This window comes from Salvia hispanica, chromosome 5 (genome assembly GCF_023119035.1).
Source record: "Salvia hispanica cultivar TCC Black 2014 chromosome 5, UniMelb_Shisp_WGS_1.0, whole genome shotgun sequence".
Taxonomy (NCBI): Eukaryota; Viridiplantae; Streptophyta; class Magnoliopsida; order Lamiales; family Lamiaceae; genus Salvia; species Salvia hispanica.
This window is the reverse complement of record NC_062969.1, coordinates 23,584,198-23,599,037: the sequence shown is the minus strand read 5'-3', so window position 1 is coordinate 23,599,037 and position 14,840 is coordinate 23,584,198. Positions and strand designations below refer to the sequence as shown.

Here is a 14,840-nt window from a genome sequence, read left to right as displayed (position 1 = left end):
GGTATCAGAGCAGATAACGAAAAAAAAACCTCCAATGGAGGTAAACCAAATATACACTCTCGAACTATTGATCGAGACTATTTCAAATCTAATTGATTTGTACAAATCCAACACAAACCAAAGCCAAAATTCCTACCTGCCGAAGAACCTCGGCGTAGGATCGAAATGCACTGCTGCAGCAACACAGGCGAACAGCCGAAGGAGTAACGTGTCTGCAACTCCACTCGTCGCAGATAGCAGCGTCGTCGACGACGGCGGCAGAAACAGCAACATCAGTCGAAGTCAGCAGCAGCATCCTTCACAGGCTAAACCAGCATCGGAGGCAGCGGCCGCGGTGGCTGAAGCAGCATCGGCGGTGGCGGCTGAAGTAGCGGCGGCGGCGCTTGAAACAGCGTCGGAGGTGGCGGCGGCTGAAGTAGCAGCGTCGGCGGTGGCGCTTGAAGCAGAGTCGGAGGCGGCGCTTGAAGCCGCGGCGGCGGCTGAGCAGCGGAGAGAAAGGAAGAAATTTGGGAGAAGAAGAAAGAAATTTGGGGGAATAGCCGCTGCTTCAGGAATTTGTGTGGGATTTTCTAAAAACTCCCCCCCCCCCCACACTTTGCAGAAAACCCCCCAAACTTATACACTCTCCCAGATCCGACCCCACTCCAATGCTTATCACTGGATCTTTGACTGTGGGGCAACCGACACCATGTCCTTTGATAAGTCGGATTTTCTTGAAATTACCCAATCCACAAAACATTATGTCCAAACAGCCAATGGGGAATTAGCACGTGTGCAGGGGAAGGGCACTATCACTGTCTCACCAACTCTTCGCCTCTCAAACTGTCTTTATGTTCCGTCATTATCCCACAAGCTCTTATCTGTTAGTCATGTCACAAAAGACCTTAATTGCGAATTACTAATGCAGCCTCAGTTTTGCATGTTACAGGATATCAAAACGGGAACGATAGTTGGGCGTGGCACTGAGCGGCATGGACTGTACTATTTGGCTCTTGCATCGCCGGTTAGGACACCCATCTATAGGATACCTTCACCTTCTTTTTCCTGAGTTAGTTTCATCTTCCTATATCTTGAATTGTGAAACTTATGTTTTGGCCAAAAGTCATAGACATTCCTTTAAATTGAACAACACTAGGGAAAAATCTCCTTTTGCCTTAATTCACTCTGATGTGTGGGGCCCAGCCCCGGTTACTGGGGGGCAAGGATTTCGATATTTTCTGCTATTTATTGATGATTTCTCTCGAATGACTTGGATATATTTTTTGAAAACTAAATCAGAGGTTTTTAACAAATTCACCGAGTTCTATAGTCTTGTTCAGACCCAGTATAACTCCAAAATTCAAATCCTTAGATCCGATAATGGGAGGGAATATGTGAACTCTAAGATGCAATCTTTCTTCTCCGAAAAAGGCCTTGTCCACCAAACCTCTTGTGCATATACACCAGAACAAAATGGGGTCGCCGAGCGGAAAAATCGATATATCCTTGAAATCACCCGAGCTCTCTTGATCGAATCCAATATCCCGAAATCCTTCTGGCCAGAAGTCATCGCCACTGCTGTTTACCTACTAAATCGCCTTCCCACGGGAATCCTCAATTTCAAAACTCCCCTGGAAATCTTTTCTTCTCTTAACTCGGTTCCTTCCCCCTTACATCTTGAGCCCAAAATCTTTGGTTGTACAGTGTTTGTTCACATTCCAAAACATGATCGTGATAAATTCTCACCTTGTGCAGTCAAATGTGTCTTCTTTGGATATGGAAAAAATCAGAAAGGTTATCGTTGTTATGATCCTTCAACAGATCGCATGTACACCACTATGAATTGCGACTTTGTTGAGAGTGAATATTTCTATAGCCAATCTAGCGGTCAGGGGGAGAGTGAATTGGAAAATTCGGGATGTGACACCCTAAATTGGCTACCTCTTTGGTGAGAAACCATTCTGGGGGAAAGGGAAAATACACAAACTGACATGCCTAGCCAGAACCCTGTCACAGAAGTCGGTCCAACAGAGGAAGTTAGCGGTACCGCCAGGCAGTCAGACTCCATAGAACAGAACACGCCGCTTCAGGACACTACCGAGCTATCTGACCAGTTTTTGAATCCTGAGGTAACTCTTTCAGATTCCGATATTGGGAATTCAATTGAATCCTCTAACAGTGACGTGAGCCATGCAAATGAGTTGTGTACAGAACAAAAGACAGGGCATTATGAAATACCCCAGAGAAGCACGAGGGGTGTTCCTCCCAAAAGATATTCGCCAGACTGGAAAGGACGGAAATCTCGGTACTCTGTTGCAAACCTAACACAAGGGCACCTCACTGAAATGGCAAGGGCGTTTGAGGTTGCACTTTATGAAGAAGAAGAAATTCCGCAGTCCTTCGAGATGGCGATGAAACATAAACATTGGAGGGAAGCCATGAAAAAAGAGATTGATGCCTTGATAAAAAATGAAACATGGGAAAAGTGCACTCTACCTCCAGGAAAGAAACCAGTAGGATGCCGTTGGATCTTCACCATAAAAAGACGTGCAGATGGTTCAATCGAGAGATACAAGGCAAGATTGGTTGCTAAGGGATATACTCAGGTGTATGGAGTAGACTATGAAGAAACCTTCTCCCCAGTGGCCAAACTAAACACTGTAAGAGCTCTTCTATCTGTTGCTGCATGTAAGGAATGACCATTATATCAGTTTGATGTTACAAATGCCTTTCTACATGGAGAACTTGAGAAAAATAAAGAAGTATACATGGAGGTTCCTCCGGGCTTTCACGAAGACTTTGGGAAAGGGCAAGTTTGCAGACTAAGAAAAATCCTGTATGGGTTAAAGCAGTCCCCGAGAGTATGGTTCGGGAGATTTTGCCAGGCAATGGTCAAACAAGGATTCAAACAGAGTCATTCAGACCACACACTATTCCTAAAGAAGAGGAACGGAAAAATGACATGTCTAATCATATATGTTGACGACATGATCATAACTGGAGATGATGCCGAAGAAATCCAACACCTGAAAGAGAATCTTTTCAAAGAATTTGAAATGAAGGACTTGGGAGATCTGAAGTACTTCCTAGGAATTGAAGTGTTAAGGTCAAAGCGCGGAATATTTCTAAGACAGAAAAAGTATGTATTGGACATGCTAGCGGAAACAGGTCTACTAGACTGCAAGCCCGCCGAAACTCCAATGGTGCCTAATCATGGACTGAAGATTGTGGATGGAGCTACGCCTACAGATCGAGAAAGATATCAACGGTTAGTAGGAAAACTTCTCTATGTTTCTCACACTAGATTAGACATCACATATGCAGTTGAGTTGTCAGTCAATTCATGCATCAGCCTCAAGAAGACCATATGGACGCCGCCATGAGAATAGTGAGGTATCTTAAGGGGACAGCCAGTTATGGGGTCTTCTTAGAAAAGAATGGAGACTTGGAAATTGATGGATACACTGATGCTGATTGGGCAAGCAATCCAGTTGACAGAAAATCCACTGGAGGATATTTTACCTTTGTTGGGGGTAACTTAGTCACCTGGAGAAGTAAGAAGCAAAAGGTTGTAGCCATATCTAGCGCAGAAGCAGAATTTCGAGGAATAAGAAGTGGTCTGATGGAAATATTATGGTTAAGGATGTTGTTAACAGAAATTGGCTTTCTACCTACTCGGAAAAGTCAACTTTTTTGTGACAACAAAGCAGCTATCAGCATCTCAGAGAATCCCGTGCAGCATGACAGAACGAAACATGTCGAAGTTGATCGTCACTTCATCAAAGAAAAACTTGATGGAGGTGTTATTGAATTCCCGTTCGTCCGATCTGAGTCCAAAAGTTTTCAAAGAATTTCTTGGCAAGTTGAGTATCGGAGATACCGTTGCTCAACTTGAGGGGGAGTGTTGGAAATACAAAACATAAATGGCCGCCCATTACTTATTAGAGTAGAAGTTCCTAGATTACATTCAATATTATCTAGTTCCTAGCAAAGTAGAGTTCCAAGTCTGTAGTTAAAAAGTCTCAAAATCCCTACAAATACTAGGGTGATGAGTAGTTCAATAACAACAAACATTTACATAAGAAATATATCTCTACTTTCATCTTCAACATGTCTTACCAATCTTGTTATGCCTCTCTTGGTTTCCATCTTTGAGAAAGACTTCAATTTAGGAAAAATATCTTAATGTTCATCTTCCAAACTTTTTAATCCATATAGAATGTTATGGACATGAGAATACAAATAGACTTTAACATGACAATTGACGAAAAGCTCTTATTGAAATCCCTACCTTCTCTCTATAATACACCTTAGCAAAATATATGCTTTACAAGTTCGTTGAGATTGAAAAATACAGACGTTAATTTCCATGGTTAGTTTTTACTTTGAAGCCCGAATGTTAAGATTAGTGTATGTAGAAAAAATTTTAATTTATCTAGGGCCGCCCAAATGCTGTTATCAGCCCTGATCCATGATTTTATTAATAAATGTTACCAAAATTCAAAAGCCCGAAACTAATAGCCCATGAAGGAGCGTATTCCAAGCCCACCACCTACTGGTCAAACCAACGTCGTCGTGTTATGTTTTGTCTCTCCTTCACCGCCACCTATGATGCGACCACCACCACTGAGCTTCATATTTTTCCTCTTCGGAGTAGGGTTTTCGCTTTTCTGAACCATCATCAATCATATTGTAATTTTACTTTGTCATACATAATGCCCTCGGATTCGAATTCCCTGTCGTCGAATTACTCATCTGATCAGGGGAACCCTAATTCTGATCCCAATTCGGAACCCCAACTCGAACCGGAGCCAGAGTCGGAAGGGGAGGCGGAGCCTAATAAGAATCCTCACTTGATTGACCAATCGCTTGATGCCCTTGAGAATCAATTGGCTTCAATCTCAATGTCGTCGCGTTCCCCGACGGCCACGATTGAGGGTGAAGAGGAAGAGGATGTGGAGTCGCGGGAGCAGCCAAGGTCGATTAATGGATCGTTGAGTGAAGAAATTGGAGCTGGAGGAGATGCTGATTCCGTGGAGGGTCGGCATTTCGAAAGTGATTCCAAGGCAGACTCATCGGGAGTTAATGTAGAGAACGTCTCCTTCATGTGGCTAGATGCTCCGGAGGTAGATGAGGTTGAGCGGCCGCTGAGTCCAGGTAGCAGCGGCTATGCCGGTGAGATGGGCAGCACCAGCGGCGGCGATGAAATAGTTGATGATGACGAAGATGATAGTGACATTAGAGTGGTTGAAAATGATGGGGTTTCGGGATCCAATAATCAGAGTGTATCTGGGAAACGGCATGCCGATGAGGTTAGCTGCAGTTTTCTGCATATTATTATGGATTATGGGATTTGTAGTTTTAAATTTGCGCAAGCACTTATCATTTAGAATAATGTACACGCTCCAGTTGCTAATGTATTAGATAGTCTGTTAGGAGACGTTTAATGATGAATGCTCTTGCTAATTGCTATGTATGGTTAATTAATGAACTGCAAGCACTCATCATGATTGAATAATTAATGAACCCCAGGATGATGCTTCGGTTTCTTGGAGGAAAAGGAAGAAACACTTCATTATATTGAGTCACTCTGGGAAACCCATATATTCCAGGTTTGTGTCTATTTGTATACCTGTAAACACAACCATATGTTTGTATCGATACTGAATGGTCCGAAACCATTTTTTTTTTCCTTTCTTATTGTTCTCATATGCAGTCATATGTGGATAACATTTTTCTTTATGGTTGTGTTTTTGACTTGTAGATACGGGGATGAATATAAGCTAGCTGGTTTCTCTGCAACTTTGCAAGCCATTATCTCCTTTGTGGAAAATGGGTGTGCGACTTGTGACGGTTATTTGTTCTTGTTTCTGTTATGTTTAGCAGCTTGTTGATTTGATATCTTTATTTGTTGAATGCTTTACAGAGGAGATCGGGTCAATTTGGTTAGAGCTGGTAAACACCAGGTTAATTTTCAACTTATAGATCTTACAATTGCATTTATTAATACTCCTCTAATTTACATCAGTACTGTTGGGATATTGTGTCATCCAAGAACATTTTTGAGCTGCATTTTTTGATAGCTTGGCTGAACTAGAAGAATAAGCTGGTGATATAGATTGAATCTCCTCTGCCATGATGGCCTTATCAACTGATGTAGGGTTTTTAAAAATCAGGTTGTTTTTCTTGTGAAAGGACCTATTTACTTGGTCTGCATAAGTTGCACAGAAGAACCTTATGAATCATTGAAGGGTCAGCTAGAGTTACTGTACGGTCAGGTATCTTGCTCCATGTACACAGAAACTTTTGATGTTTCCTGAGCAAAATAGATTGAGAATGTTAATCAGTTCCTTTCTCATATATTAATTTGTGCATGCAGATGATACTTATCCTGACAAAGTCTGTGAATCGTTGTTTTGAGAAGAACCCAAAATTTGATATGACATCACTGCTTGGGGGAACTGATGCTGTCTTCTCGTCTCTTATCCATTCTTTGAGTTGGTACTTCTTTAAACTATACACTCTGTCAGTGTAATTTAGAGTCTCATAAAGCCTCATTGGCATATCTCGGCATTTCTGATTTCGTAATATCAATGTGCACCTTGTTATTTACGTCCCCTTCTGAAAGTGAAGTGTTAGCAAGAAACAATATATGTAGGTATTTAACTAGGACAACTGATATTTAAACTTTTTCATGAATTTCAAAACTTCTAACCTGCGTTGTCCATGCCAATTACCCCTTTTTTGACAATTTGGAAAAGAATTACCAATCATACTTTTTATCCTAATGATAGGATTTGATTTTTTTTTGCATACAGAACTCACTAATGCTCACTGTAGCTATAGACTTATGAAGTATGCATTTCTGGAGAACCATTGGAAGCATCTTTGCTGAAATTTAAAATCACTAACAAGCTGTTATAGTTATTGTTTATCGAAGTTTGTTTGTTTACTTGTTTATTTGTTAGTAGAACCCAAGTCATTTCTTTCAACTGTGGGGTGTACATTTGGACAAAGTGATAAATAATACGCATGTTTATTTTTTGAACCCCAGTGATTAAAGATTATGATCCAGCTATCATGTACTGAGACTTGTATTATCAATTACTTGAACACTGTCTCGTGCATAAAAGTTGACCAAAATGTGCTTGCTCTTCTGACGGTAGGAATCCTGCCACTTTTCTTCATGCCTACTCATGTCTTCCCCTTGCTTATGCTACTCGTCAAGCTGCGGCTTCCATCTTACAGGATGTGGCTGGCTCAGGAGTCCTGTTTGCACTCTTGATGTGCAAACATAAGGTAACTGTTATATCTTTGGCTCAGAGTTGGGATATTTGTACATGATGGTGTTGATATGAGTTCCCTGAACTTGACTGCCATATTACCTAACAGATTTTCGATAACTCCTGATAGCCTTTGTTCTTCAAGACTCAAACTTTACTCGTTGGTGTTAAAGAGTAATTCCATTAATTAAACCTATTAATTATCAATGGACAATATAAGTGGTGTTTTCCCCTACACTGAAGTGGTAGTAAAATATTCACTACTCTTCTTTTGGATGTAACTAAGTTACAGAAATACTGCCATCACAGATTGAAATGCAATGCAGGTCATTAGTCTTGTTAGCGCCCAAAAAGCATCTCTTCATCCTGATGATATACTGTTACTCTCCAATTTTATAATGTCCTCTGAATCTTTCAGGTATTTGCTTCTTAAACTCCTGACATTATTCCATGAATCTAGATGTTAAAACGTGGTTTGATTAGGTTTGTTAACTATGTCACAACTACATGCATGTCCACACATTGTTTATTGAGTATGCATGAGCTCTAATGGTAAAGAAGATTGTATCCGCATGGTTAAGAGGAGAAGGGACAATCGGCATGTGATAAACTCAACATTTTATAAAAGAATTGGATTATATTAGATATGAACACCAGATGTCATGTTCACGTGAATCTTCTATAGAGAGTTCTAGCAGGTCCTTTATCTCCTACCAGATATTATCTTCACCAAAAACCTGTTTCAGTTCTGAAATACACACCTGGCTTTTGATAAGTTTCTTCTTATTAAATGTGTTCATACTTTCACATTGCTATATCATTCTTCAGATCCAAAATGTGATTAATTCCATTGATCACAATGAACTGATTGAGGATATTTATTACATGCTTATAAATTTTATACAGGACATCTGAGTCATTCTCACCTATTTGCCTGCCAAGATACAATCCCATGGCATTCCTTTATGCTTACGTGCACTATTTTGATGTAAGTTATCCTTTATTTGTACAAAATGTCTGAAAACTACACAAGTTAGATTGTAAACTGATGCAATGAGTCAAAATCCTGGATTTTTTTAGTTTTAATTTAGTTTACATATTGGCTATTGGATTAGTAAACTGGTTACTAAATACCAAATCTATTTGCAGACCGATACATACGTGGTGCTGCTCACCACAAGTTCTGATGCCTTCTATCATTTAAAAGATTGCAGGTAAAGTTTCAATATTAATATCTAATCAGTCACAGATGCCTCTCCGGTGGCTATATGAATATCATTGTCCATGACATGACGGCATGGCTACTGCAAGATTTGGTCTTTGTATAATAGATGCAAAATTTGCTGCTTATAGGATTCGGATTGAGATTGTACTCTCAAACTCAAATGTACTGAGTGAAGTTCAAAGATCATTGGTTGATGGTGGTATGCATATCAAGGATTTGCTTGTTGAACCCACTTCTCGTGCTGGTGCTGTTTCTTCTCATTTAGGTCAACCACTGCCTGGGGCAGGTTCCCCTGGGAGAACTGCAGACGGATCTATCGGGATTGGTGGTCCAGCTGGACTATGGCATTTCGTATACAGAAGTATTTATCTTGACCAATACGTGTCATCTGAGTTTTCATCGCCAATCAACAGCTTGAGACAGCAAAAAAGGTTAAAAAAAAAGTAGCAAAATTAGTTACAACTTTGCACTTTGCTATTTTCCTCCAATATCGACTTTTGCAGGATGATACTGATACAGAATTTCACTCTCTATGCAGATTATATAGGGCCTATCAGAGACTCTACGCATCCATGCACAAAAAACCAATAGGACCTCACAAAACCCAGTTCAGAAGAGATGAAAATTATGGTACATCTTTCTCATTCTGTTATGTCGTTCTCTGCATGCATTAGATTTGAGCTTTTGACTACTTATTGTTTGTTGATCTTGCCACCCAGCCCTAAATAAGAACTAGTGAAGAGAACGCATTCTGATTCCTTGTAAATCATCCGATAAGCTGCAACATGCAATTTTAGTAGTAGTTGATTCTATTCTATGACACAGTTTTTTGTTGTTTTAATTTTACACCAAGTATAATTGATTTTATTCGGCCCATTGGTTATTTTTACTACCTTCTTCTACGAAAAAAATGTTGGTAGGGACAACTCGAGTTTTAATACAAAATTGGTAAAATAAGAAGATAGAGAGAAAAAAGTGGTTGAACTATTAATAGTGGAAAATGGGACCTACCTCATTAGAGAGAGAAACTTACCATAAATAGATAAAGACTACTTTTGGTGGACGGGCAAAATCTGAAAACGTGACTATTTTTTGTGGACGGAGGTGGTAGGTTAGTATTAGAGTTGGATTCATAGAGACAAGTTATATATCCGTAAGAGGTTACTAATGCATTGTGTTCGATAGTAAAAAAACAACTCAAAATTATTGTCGAGATTGCTCCATTCTATAGTTTCTACGGGAGCATCTGATATGTCCTTTCATCGGTATTTAAAGTAGATTTCTCAAATAATAAACTGTAAATGGAAAAAGTTCAAATTATGTTGTTTATAAGTTTGATAAAGGTCACTTGCAGTTAAACTGCTCTGTTTTTCCTGGTTATGAAGTTCCTAACTATTCCTTTGTTACCACAGTGCTACTTTGCTGGGTCACACAAGATTTTGAACTTTATGCAGCCTTTGATCCCCTCGCAGACAAGGTACGATATGCTAATTTTGCTGTTCTACATGCCAAACTTGTACACAATACTTATTGTATACCATATTTTTGCAGTTAACTGCCATAGTCTCATTCTAAGCTACTTTGTTTTGTGCTCCTTGTGTATCGTTTTTTTCTTGTTGTACCTTCCACTGTAGTTTGTCGAAGACAATTAGAGCAATTTAAACCCAAAGCTTCAATTTTAATATTTTTCCTCTGGTTCAGTATCATTTTTCTAGTGCTCTTCTTTTCTGAATAAAGTGACACCATTTTGCAGGCTCTTGCAATAAAAGTATGCAACCGGGTTTGTCAATGGGTGAAAGATGTGGAAAATGAAATCTTCTTATTGGGAGCAAGCCCGTTTTCATGGTGATTCTCGCAAACATTCTGTACCCTGGCATGTATTCTAGTTCCATTGCTCTATTATAATATACTTGCTCTTCCCATGTCAAATTTTGCCTCTTTTTCTTGGCCTTAAATATTTGTGCATGGTTGTATACCGCTTGCTAAGCCAAAAAGGCACAATATTGTAGTAGAAATTTATTTGCAGACCATTTAAGGAGCACTTGTACCAATCAATGGCGTAGGGTTATTCCAAATTTTCTACTTTGTTGTATCGTATTCAATTTATTTGAGGCTGTGAATTCTACAGAATTTCTGGGTTTGAAATAGGGTGGGTGGGTATACGGGTTATTATATCATTGACATGGCAGCAAGCAACTTCTAATATTTCTATTACACGTTTATGCATGTCATAACAAATCATATTATAAGTGCATCAATGTAAAAATATTAGTCAACATTATTATAAGCTCAATATCAATTGAAAAGACACACCCCACTTCTTATAATTGGAAAAGATTTAATCTGTGGTGCGCCTTGATGGCTCACCCCACTATTAATAGTGATTTTTTGGGGCCAAATTTTGGAATTTCAACTCACTAGCGACATAGCACAACTTAAAAAGAAGAATTTTCGAATTATTGTCTGGTAGTGAAAATTTAAAATCAATACTCTTTCACATTATTGTTATCAATCAAAAACAGTTAATTTGTTTGAAGTTTCAGAGAAAATGAACAAATCAAAGTTTGATTTTTATGAAAATTGTGATCCATAGTATACAAGCAATGGTTCGGCTTGAAAAAAATATCTTTTCGTGATACCATATCTCTATCAGTATGTTCGCCGAGAATGTGAAGCGGCTGGTGCAAAACTAATGGAAGATTATTTTTTGTGTCATAAAAGAAGATTGAACAAAACCCAACATATTTCAATATTGAAGTTTATATTTTAATTAACTTAATTTTTAATATCCTAATGAAGTCGTTTTGTCAGGTATTTTACTTTACAAATTGGGGGATAAGTAAAAAATAAAAAATTAAATCGGAGAAATATGAGGTTGTATGAAGGGTTGTATAGCGTATAAATTAGAGAGAATGATAGTATATGTTATTCTTTCTAACTTATCTCATTAAATACCATTTATAAATATCTTGCTAGAAAATTTAATACTAAAAAATTTAAATGAACACAAATATAGAGGTTGGTATATATAGAGAGAAACAGGTAGAAGAAGAAATGATAAATGTGTAGAGACTAGAGTTATAAGCAAGTAAGCATGATGCAAAATATGATCTGTGTCTCTGCCTCTGCTGCATTCATCTCCGAAACCGCCCATCTCTAATTCCTCCGATCAAATCCAATTCTTAGAGGTTGCGCATAGGAGCTGCTTCAACATGCCTTCCTACACCTGTATCAGAGAGGGGCCGGACCACGCGCCTCGCTTCAAGGCCATCGTCAACTTCAACGCCCACACTTTCGACAGCCCAAACTATTGCTCAACCCTCCGCCGCCCTCGCAATCTCTCTCATGTTCAGAATAATGATTTCACCCGCTATTTCATGACGTCACTCTGCGTGTGTGTTTCCGTTTCTGTGATCAGTGCTCCAACCGCCGGATTTGGATCCCGGCTGTGGCTCATAGCACAGCAGGCCCATTATTTTAATTTTAAATTATAATATTAAAATATTTATATGTTTTATTATAGAATGATAAAGTTATGTTTCTACTAATTTAAGGGCAGTTTCGTCATTCAATATCAATTTTTTTTACATTTCATTCACAATGTGTATGTGTAGCATGTTGAGTTTGAAAATTTTAGCATGCGGAAATAAATGTGGATTGGACCATCATTTTCAACTTTTTATTAGGCACTTGTGGCTTGTGGGGGAGTTCAATTCTATGTGAATGATTCGCAGTGTTGACTATTTTATTGTACACTTGAATTTACCATATCATTATATGTATAGATTGAAACGCATTCTTGACTATTCACATAAGTATTTCCTTTGATTTATTTGTGGTTAGACATGAAATCAAGGTTGAGAGATCGGCGTATAACTATTTACATTAATTTTGCAAATAATTGAAAGAAAAAAAAAACTATCATAGATTCATAGCACATGGAAGAAATAAATGCATTAGCAAAGGGTACAATATATAGTGTTGTCTCCCTCAATTTAATGTGGTTAACTAGAGAGTAGAGAGCCCTGCTACATCCATGTGCCTGTCCATCTCCATGGCCAAGATCTTTACTAGTACTAGTATATTTCATCCATCTTCATCAATATACATTTAATAGATACTGTAATTAAGCCTATAGTTGGAAGCTGAAGAAATCAGCTTTTCTCTTTACCTCAGAACTATTGTCTTTGGTTTGAGATTATTACATAAACAAGTAAAATCTGTTAACATTTTGTTTACATACTTAGCTCCAGCCATGGATGTGGCTTTCTTTACAAAGGATTTACATAGTTTAAGCGACCATTTACTTAAAGGATTCACTAATTATAAGCTTGTTTGATCATTTCTTGATTTTATGTATAGTCAATCTAATCTACCCTTCAAGTAAATGGCTATCATATTAAGTTGTCAAATACAGAGGATAATGGTTCTTGGCATGACTCGTCATTTGGATCAAAACAAAATAAGGATGACTTTGTAAGTGAATATCTTAGCATAGGTGTTACTGACATTGCCATTGTTGCAGTTTGAGTGATCGTTGTGTAAATTCGTGTTCAGGATGAGTCGGGAGTATATGAGAACCTCGTGTGGGAGATTGCACAGAGAGTGGGGTCTCCATTGCCACAGTACACAACTTTCAGGTCCGGGTCAGGGCACCGGGACTGTGGAGCTGGCTGGAATCATATTCACCGGAGAGCCTGCAAAGAACAAGAAGCAAGCTGAGAAGTATGCTGCTTTGGCAGCTTGGCTGTATGTCAGTGTTGCTTAATTTCCTTCCTCACTTCAACTATTCTTTTGTGTTGCAACACTTGGTATGTTTTTCCTTCATCAGTAGCACAGCAAGAAGTGATCTCTCCGTCTGAGAGCGAATGCAACGATGAGCAGGAACAGGTACGGATTGCAAGGGCGTTGCAGAAGTATCGTTCGAAAGAGAAGTTATTGATGCCAAACCTACACAATGCCTCCATACCATTCCAAAGGGAGTTCATGGCTCCAACCCCGCGGCCCTCAAGCCCACAACGCTGCCAGAAAGCCGATTCACGTGCTAGACCACCGTTACCACAACTTGAGCCATCACCTGGGATTAGGACAACGCCACGCGTCTTTCAGAGGTTTCATGCAGCTTCTTACAAACAGTGTAGGTCGCCCTGCCAAGGCATTGCTCCACCTGTAACGATACGAACTGCAGTGCCAGTATTCTCATCACCAGCCTCCGCCTGTATGCAAAGAAGGTCGAGGTAATTGGAGCATGCGAAGTAGATGAGTCCACAGCCGTCCGGTGTCTGAAGGAGCTCGAGATATCCGATTCCTCTTCTGATCAAGGTGTAAGACTGTAAGTGGTAATTTTCTTAGCTAATCTGTATTCAAGATATTACTATATACTGTTGTTGTTGATTGCTTTAATGGTGGGCATTTTAGCTTGTTGAAGTTTAAAAACTACTCTATATCTATGTAGTATTATATTAGTATATGATTAATATCAAGAATGTTTTCTTTAGCTATATTTTGGTGGGGATTATGGTGTAAATATGAATTTGAATAATCTCACTGCTACCTCATAAGAGTCAAACTGTGAGTTGTGAAGTATATACGTAAAATGTTGATTAAATCATGGAGTAAAACATTACCTAAGGCACTTGTATTTGAATTCATATTCATAATCATGGAGTAGTATTTTGCTGTGTATGTATCCAAAGTGTGGGTACCATCTGATTTGCACAGTTTCAAACATCCAAGTGATTTTAAATACAATTTAAGGAGTGATCAATTGCTAACTCATTATTTAATTGCTAACTACAACTAATTTAAGGCCATAGGATTTTAGAAAACGTGTGGTCTACAATTTGCCACGTGTAATTTTCGTTTTTATTAATAAAATAAAAAAAGATAAAAAAAATGTCAAATTAGGGTTTTAGATGAAAATGTCAATATAGTGTTTCGGAAATATCAACACAATGCTTTGAGAATGTCAACACGATGCTTTAAGAATGTTAACCCATTGCTTATATTGACATTCTACATGTATTATATTAACATATTTTATATAGTATGTTGACATTTCTGCTTTACGAAAAAATTGACATCGGAACATATGCATATATGATATCGTTGGAATCCTTATAAAATTATCTTTAATTTGATATATGTTATATGAATTTAAAGTTTTGAGATTTCTTTTAAAAGTTAGTTATAACTAAACATGTAGTTAATTGACATTAATACCCCTATTGATATTTTATGGAATTAATCCTATGGCTTTATTGACGTTTTTTGTTGATCGTATTGATATTTCTTGATTGATGATCTAGACCCTTAATTTGAATATCTAATGGCTATTATTTAGTTATAGTTAG

The 14,840-nt window shown here is 38.4% G+C and overlaps 2 protein-coding genes across 4 annotated transcripts; both read left to right on the top strand.

The window, feature by feature from the left end:
- The first annotated feature begins 4,573 nt into the window (after positions 1-4,573).
- Positions 4,574-10,617, top strand: LOC125188794 (vacuolar fusion protein MON1 homolog). Its single transcript, XM_048085848.1, has 14 exons — positions 4,574-5,291; positions 5,512-5,591; positions 5,744-5,815; positions 5,906-5,945; positions 6,156-6,257; positions 6,359-6,480; positions 7,146-7,278; positions 7,589-7,680; positions 8,169-8,250; positions 8,412-8,476; positions 8,616-8,918; positions 9,026-9,117; positions 9,900-9,964; positions 10,241-10,617. Exons 1-14 carry the CDS (start codon positions 4,695-4,697, stop codon positions 10,334-10,336), a joined length of 1,941 nt encoding a protein of 646 aa, XP_047941805.1. The 5' UTR covers positions 4,574-4,694; the 3' UTR covers positions 10,337-10,617.
- A 1,671-nt stretch (positions 10,618-12,288) lies between these two features.
- Positions 12,289-13,907, top strand: LOC125190744 (double-stranded RNA-binding protein 6-like). 3 transcript variants are annotated; one of them, XM_048088125.1, is made up of 3 exons: positions 12,289-12,963; positions 13,045-13,236; positions 13,319-13,907. In XM_048088125.1, the coding sequence occupies exons 1-3, from the start codon at positions 12,875-12,877 to the stop codon at positions 13,347-13,349; spliced, it is 312 nt and encodes a 103-aa protein (XP_047944082.1). In that variant the 5' UTR covers positions 12,289-12,874; the 3' UTR covers positions 13,350-13,907. The 3 variants fall into 3 exon arrangements, with proteins under 3 accessions (XP_047944082.1, XP_047944083.1, XP_047944081.1); XM_048088126.1 differs by having other exon boundaries at positions 13,045-13,240; XM_048088124.1 differs by lacking the exon at positions 12,289-12,963 and having other exon boundaries at positions 13,034-13,236.
- Positions 13,908-14,840: the final 933 nt, after the last annotated feature.

Excerpts from the sequence above, each read along its gene's own strand:
- LOC125190744 (XM_048088124.1), top strand. The coding sequence starts at position 13,215 with ATGCTGCTTTGGCAGCTTGGCT. Across the intron at positions 13,237-13,318 it reads GCTGCTTTGGCAGCTTGGCT|TAGCACAGCAAGAAGTGATC; the intron begins GTATGTCAGTGT and ends TTCCTTCATCAG.
- LOC125188794 (XM_048085848.1), top strand. The coding sequence starts at position 4,695 with ATGCCCTCGGATTCGAATTCCCTGTCGTCGAATTACTCATCTGATCAG. Across the intron at positions 7,681-8,168 it reads ATGTCCTCTGAATCTTTCAG|GACATCTGAGTCATTCTCAC; the intron begins GTATTTGCTTCT and ends AATTTTATACAG. Across the intron at positions 8,919-9,025 it reads AGCTTGAGACAGCAAAAAAG|ATTATATAGGGCCTATCAGA; the intron begins GTTAAAAAAAAA and ends CTCTCTATGCAG.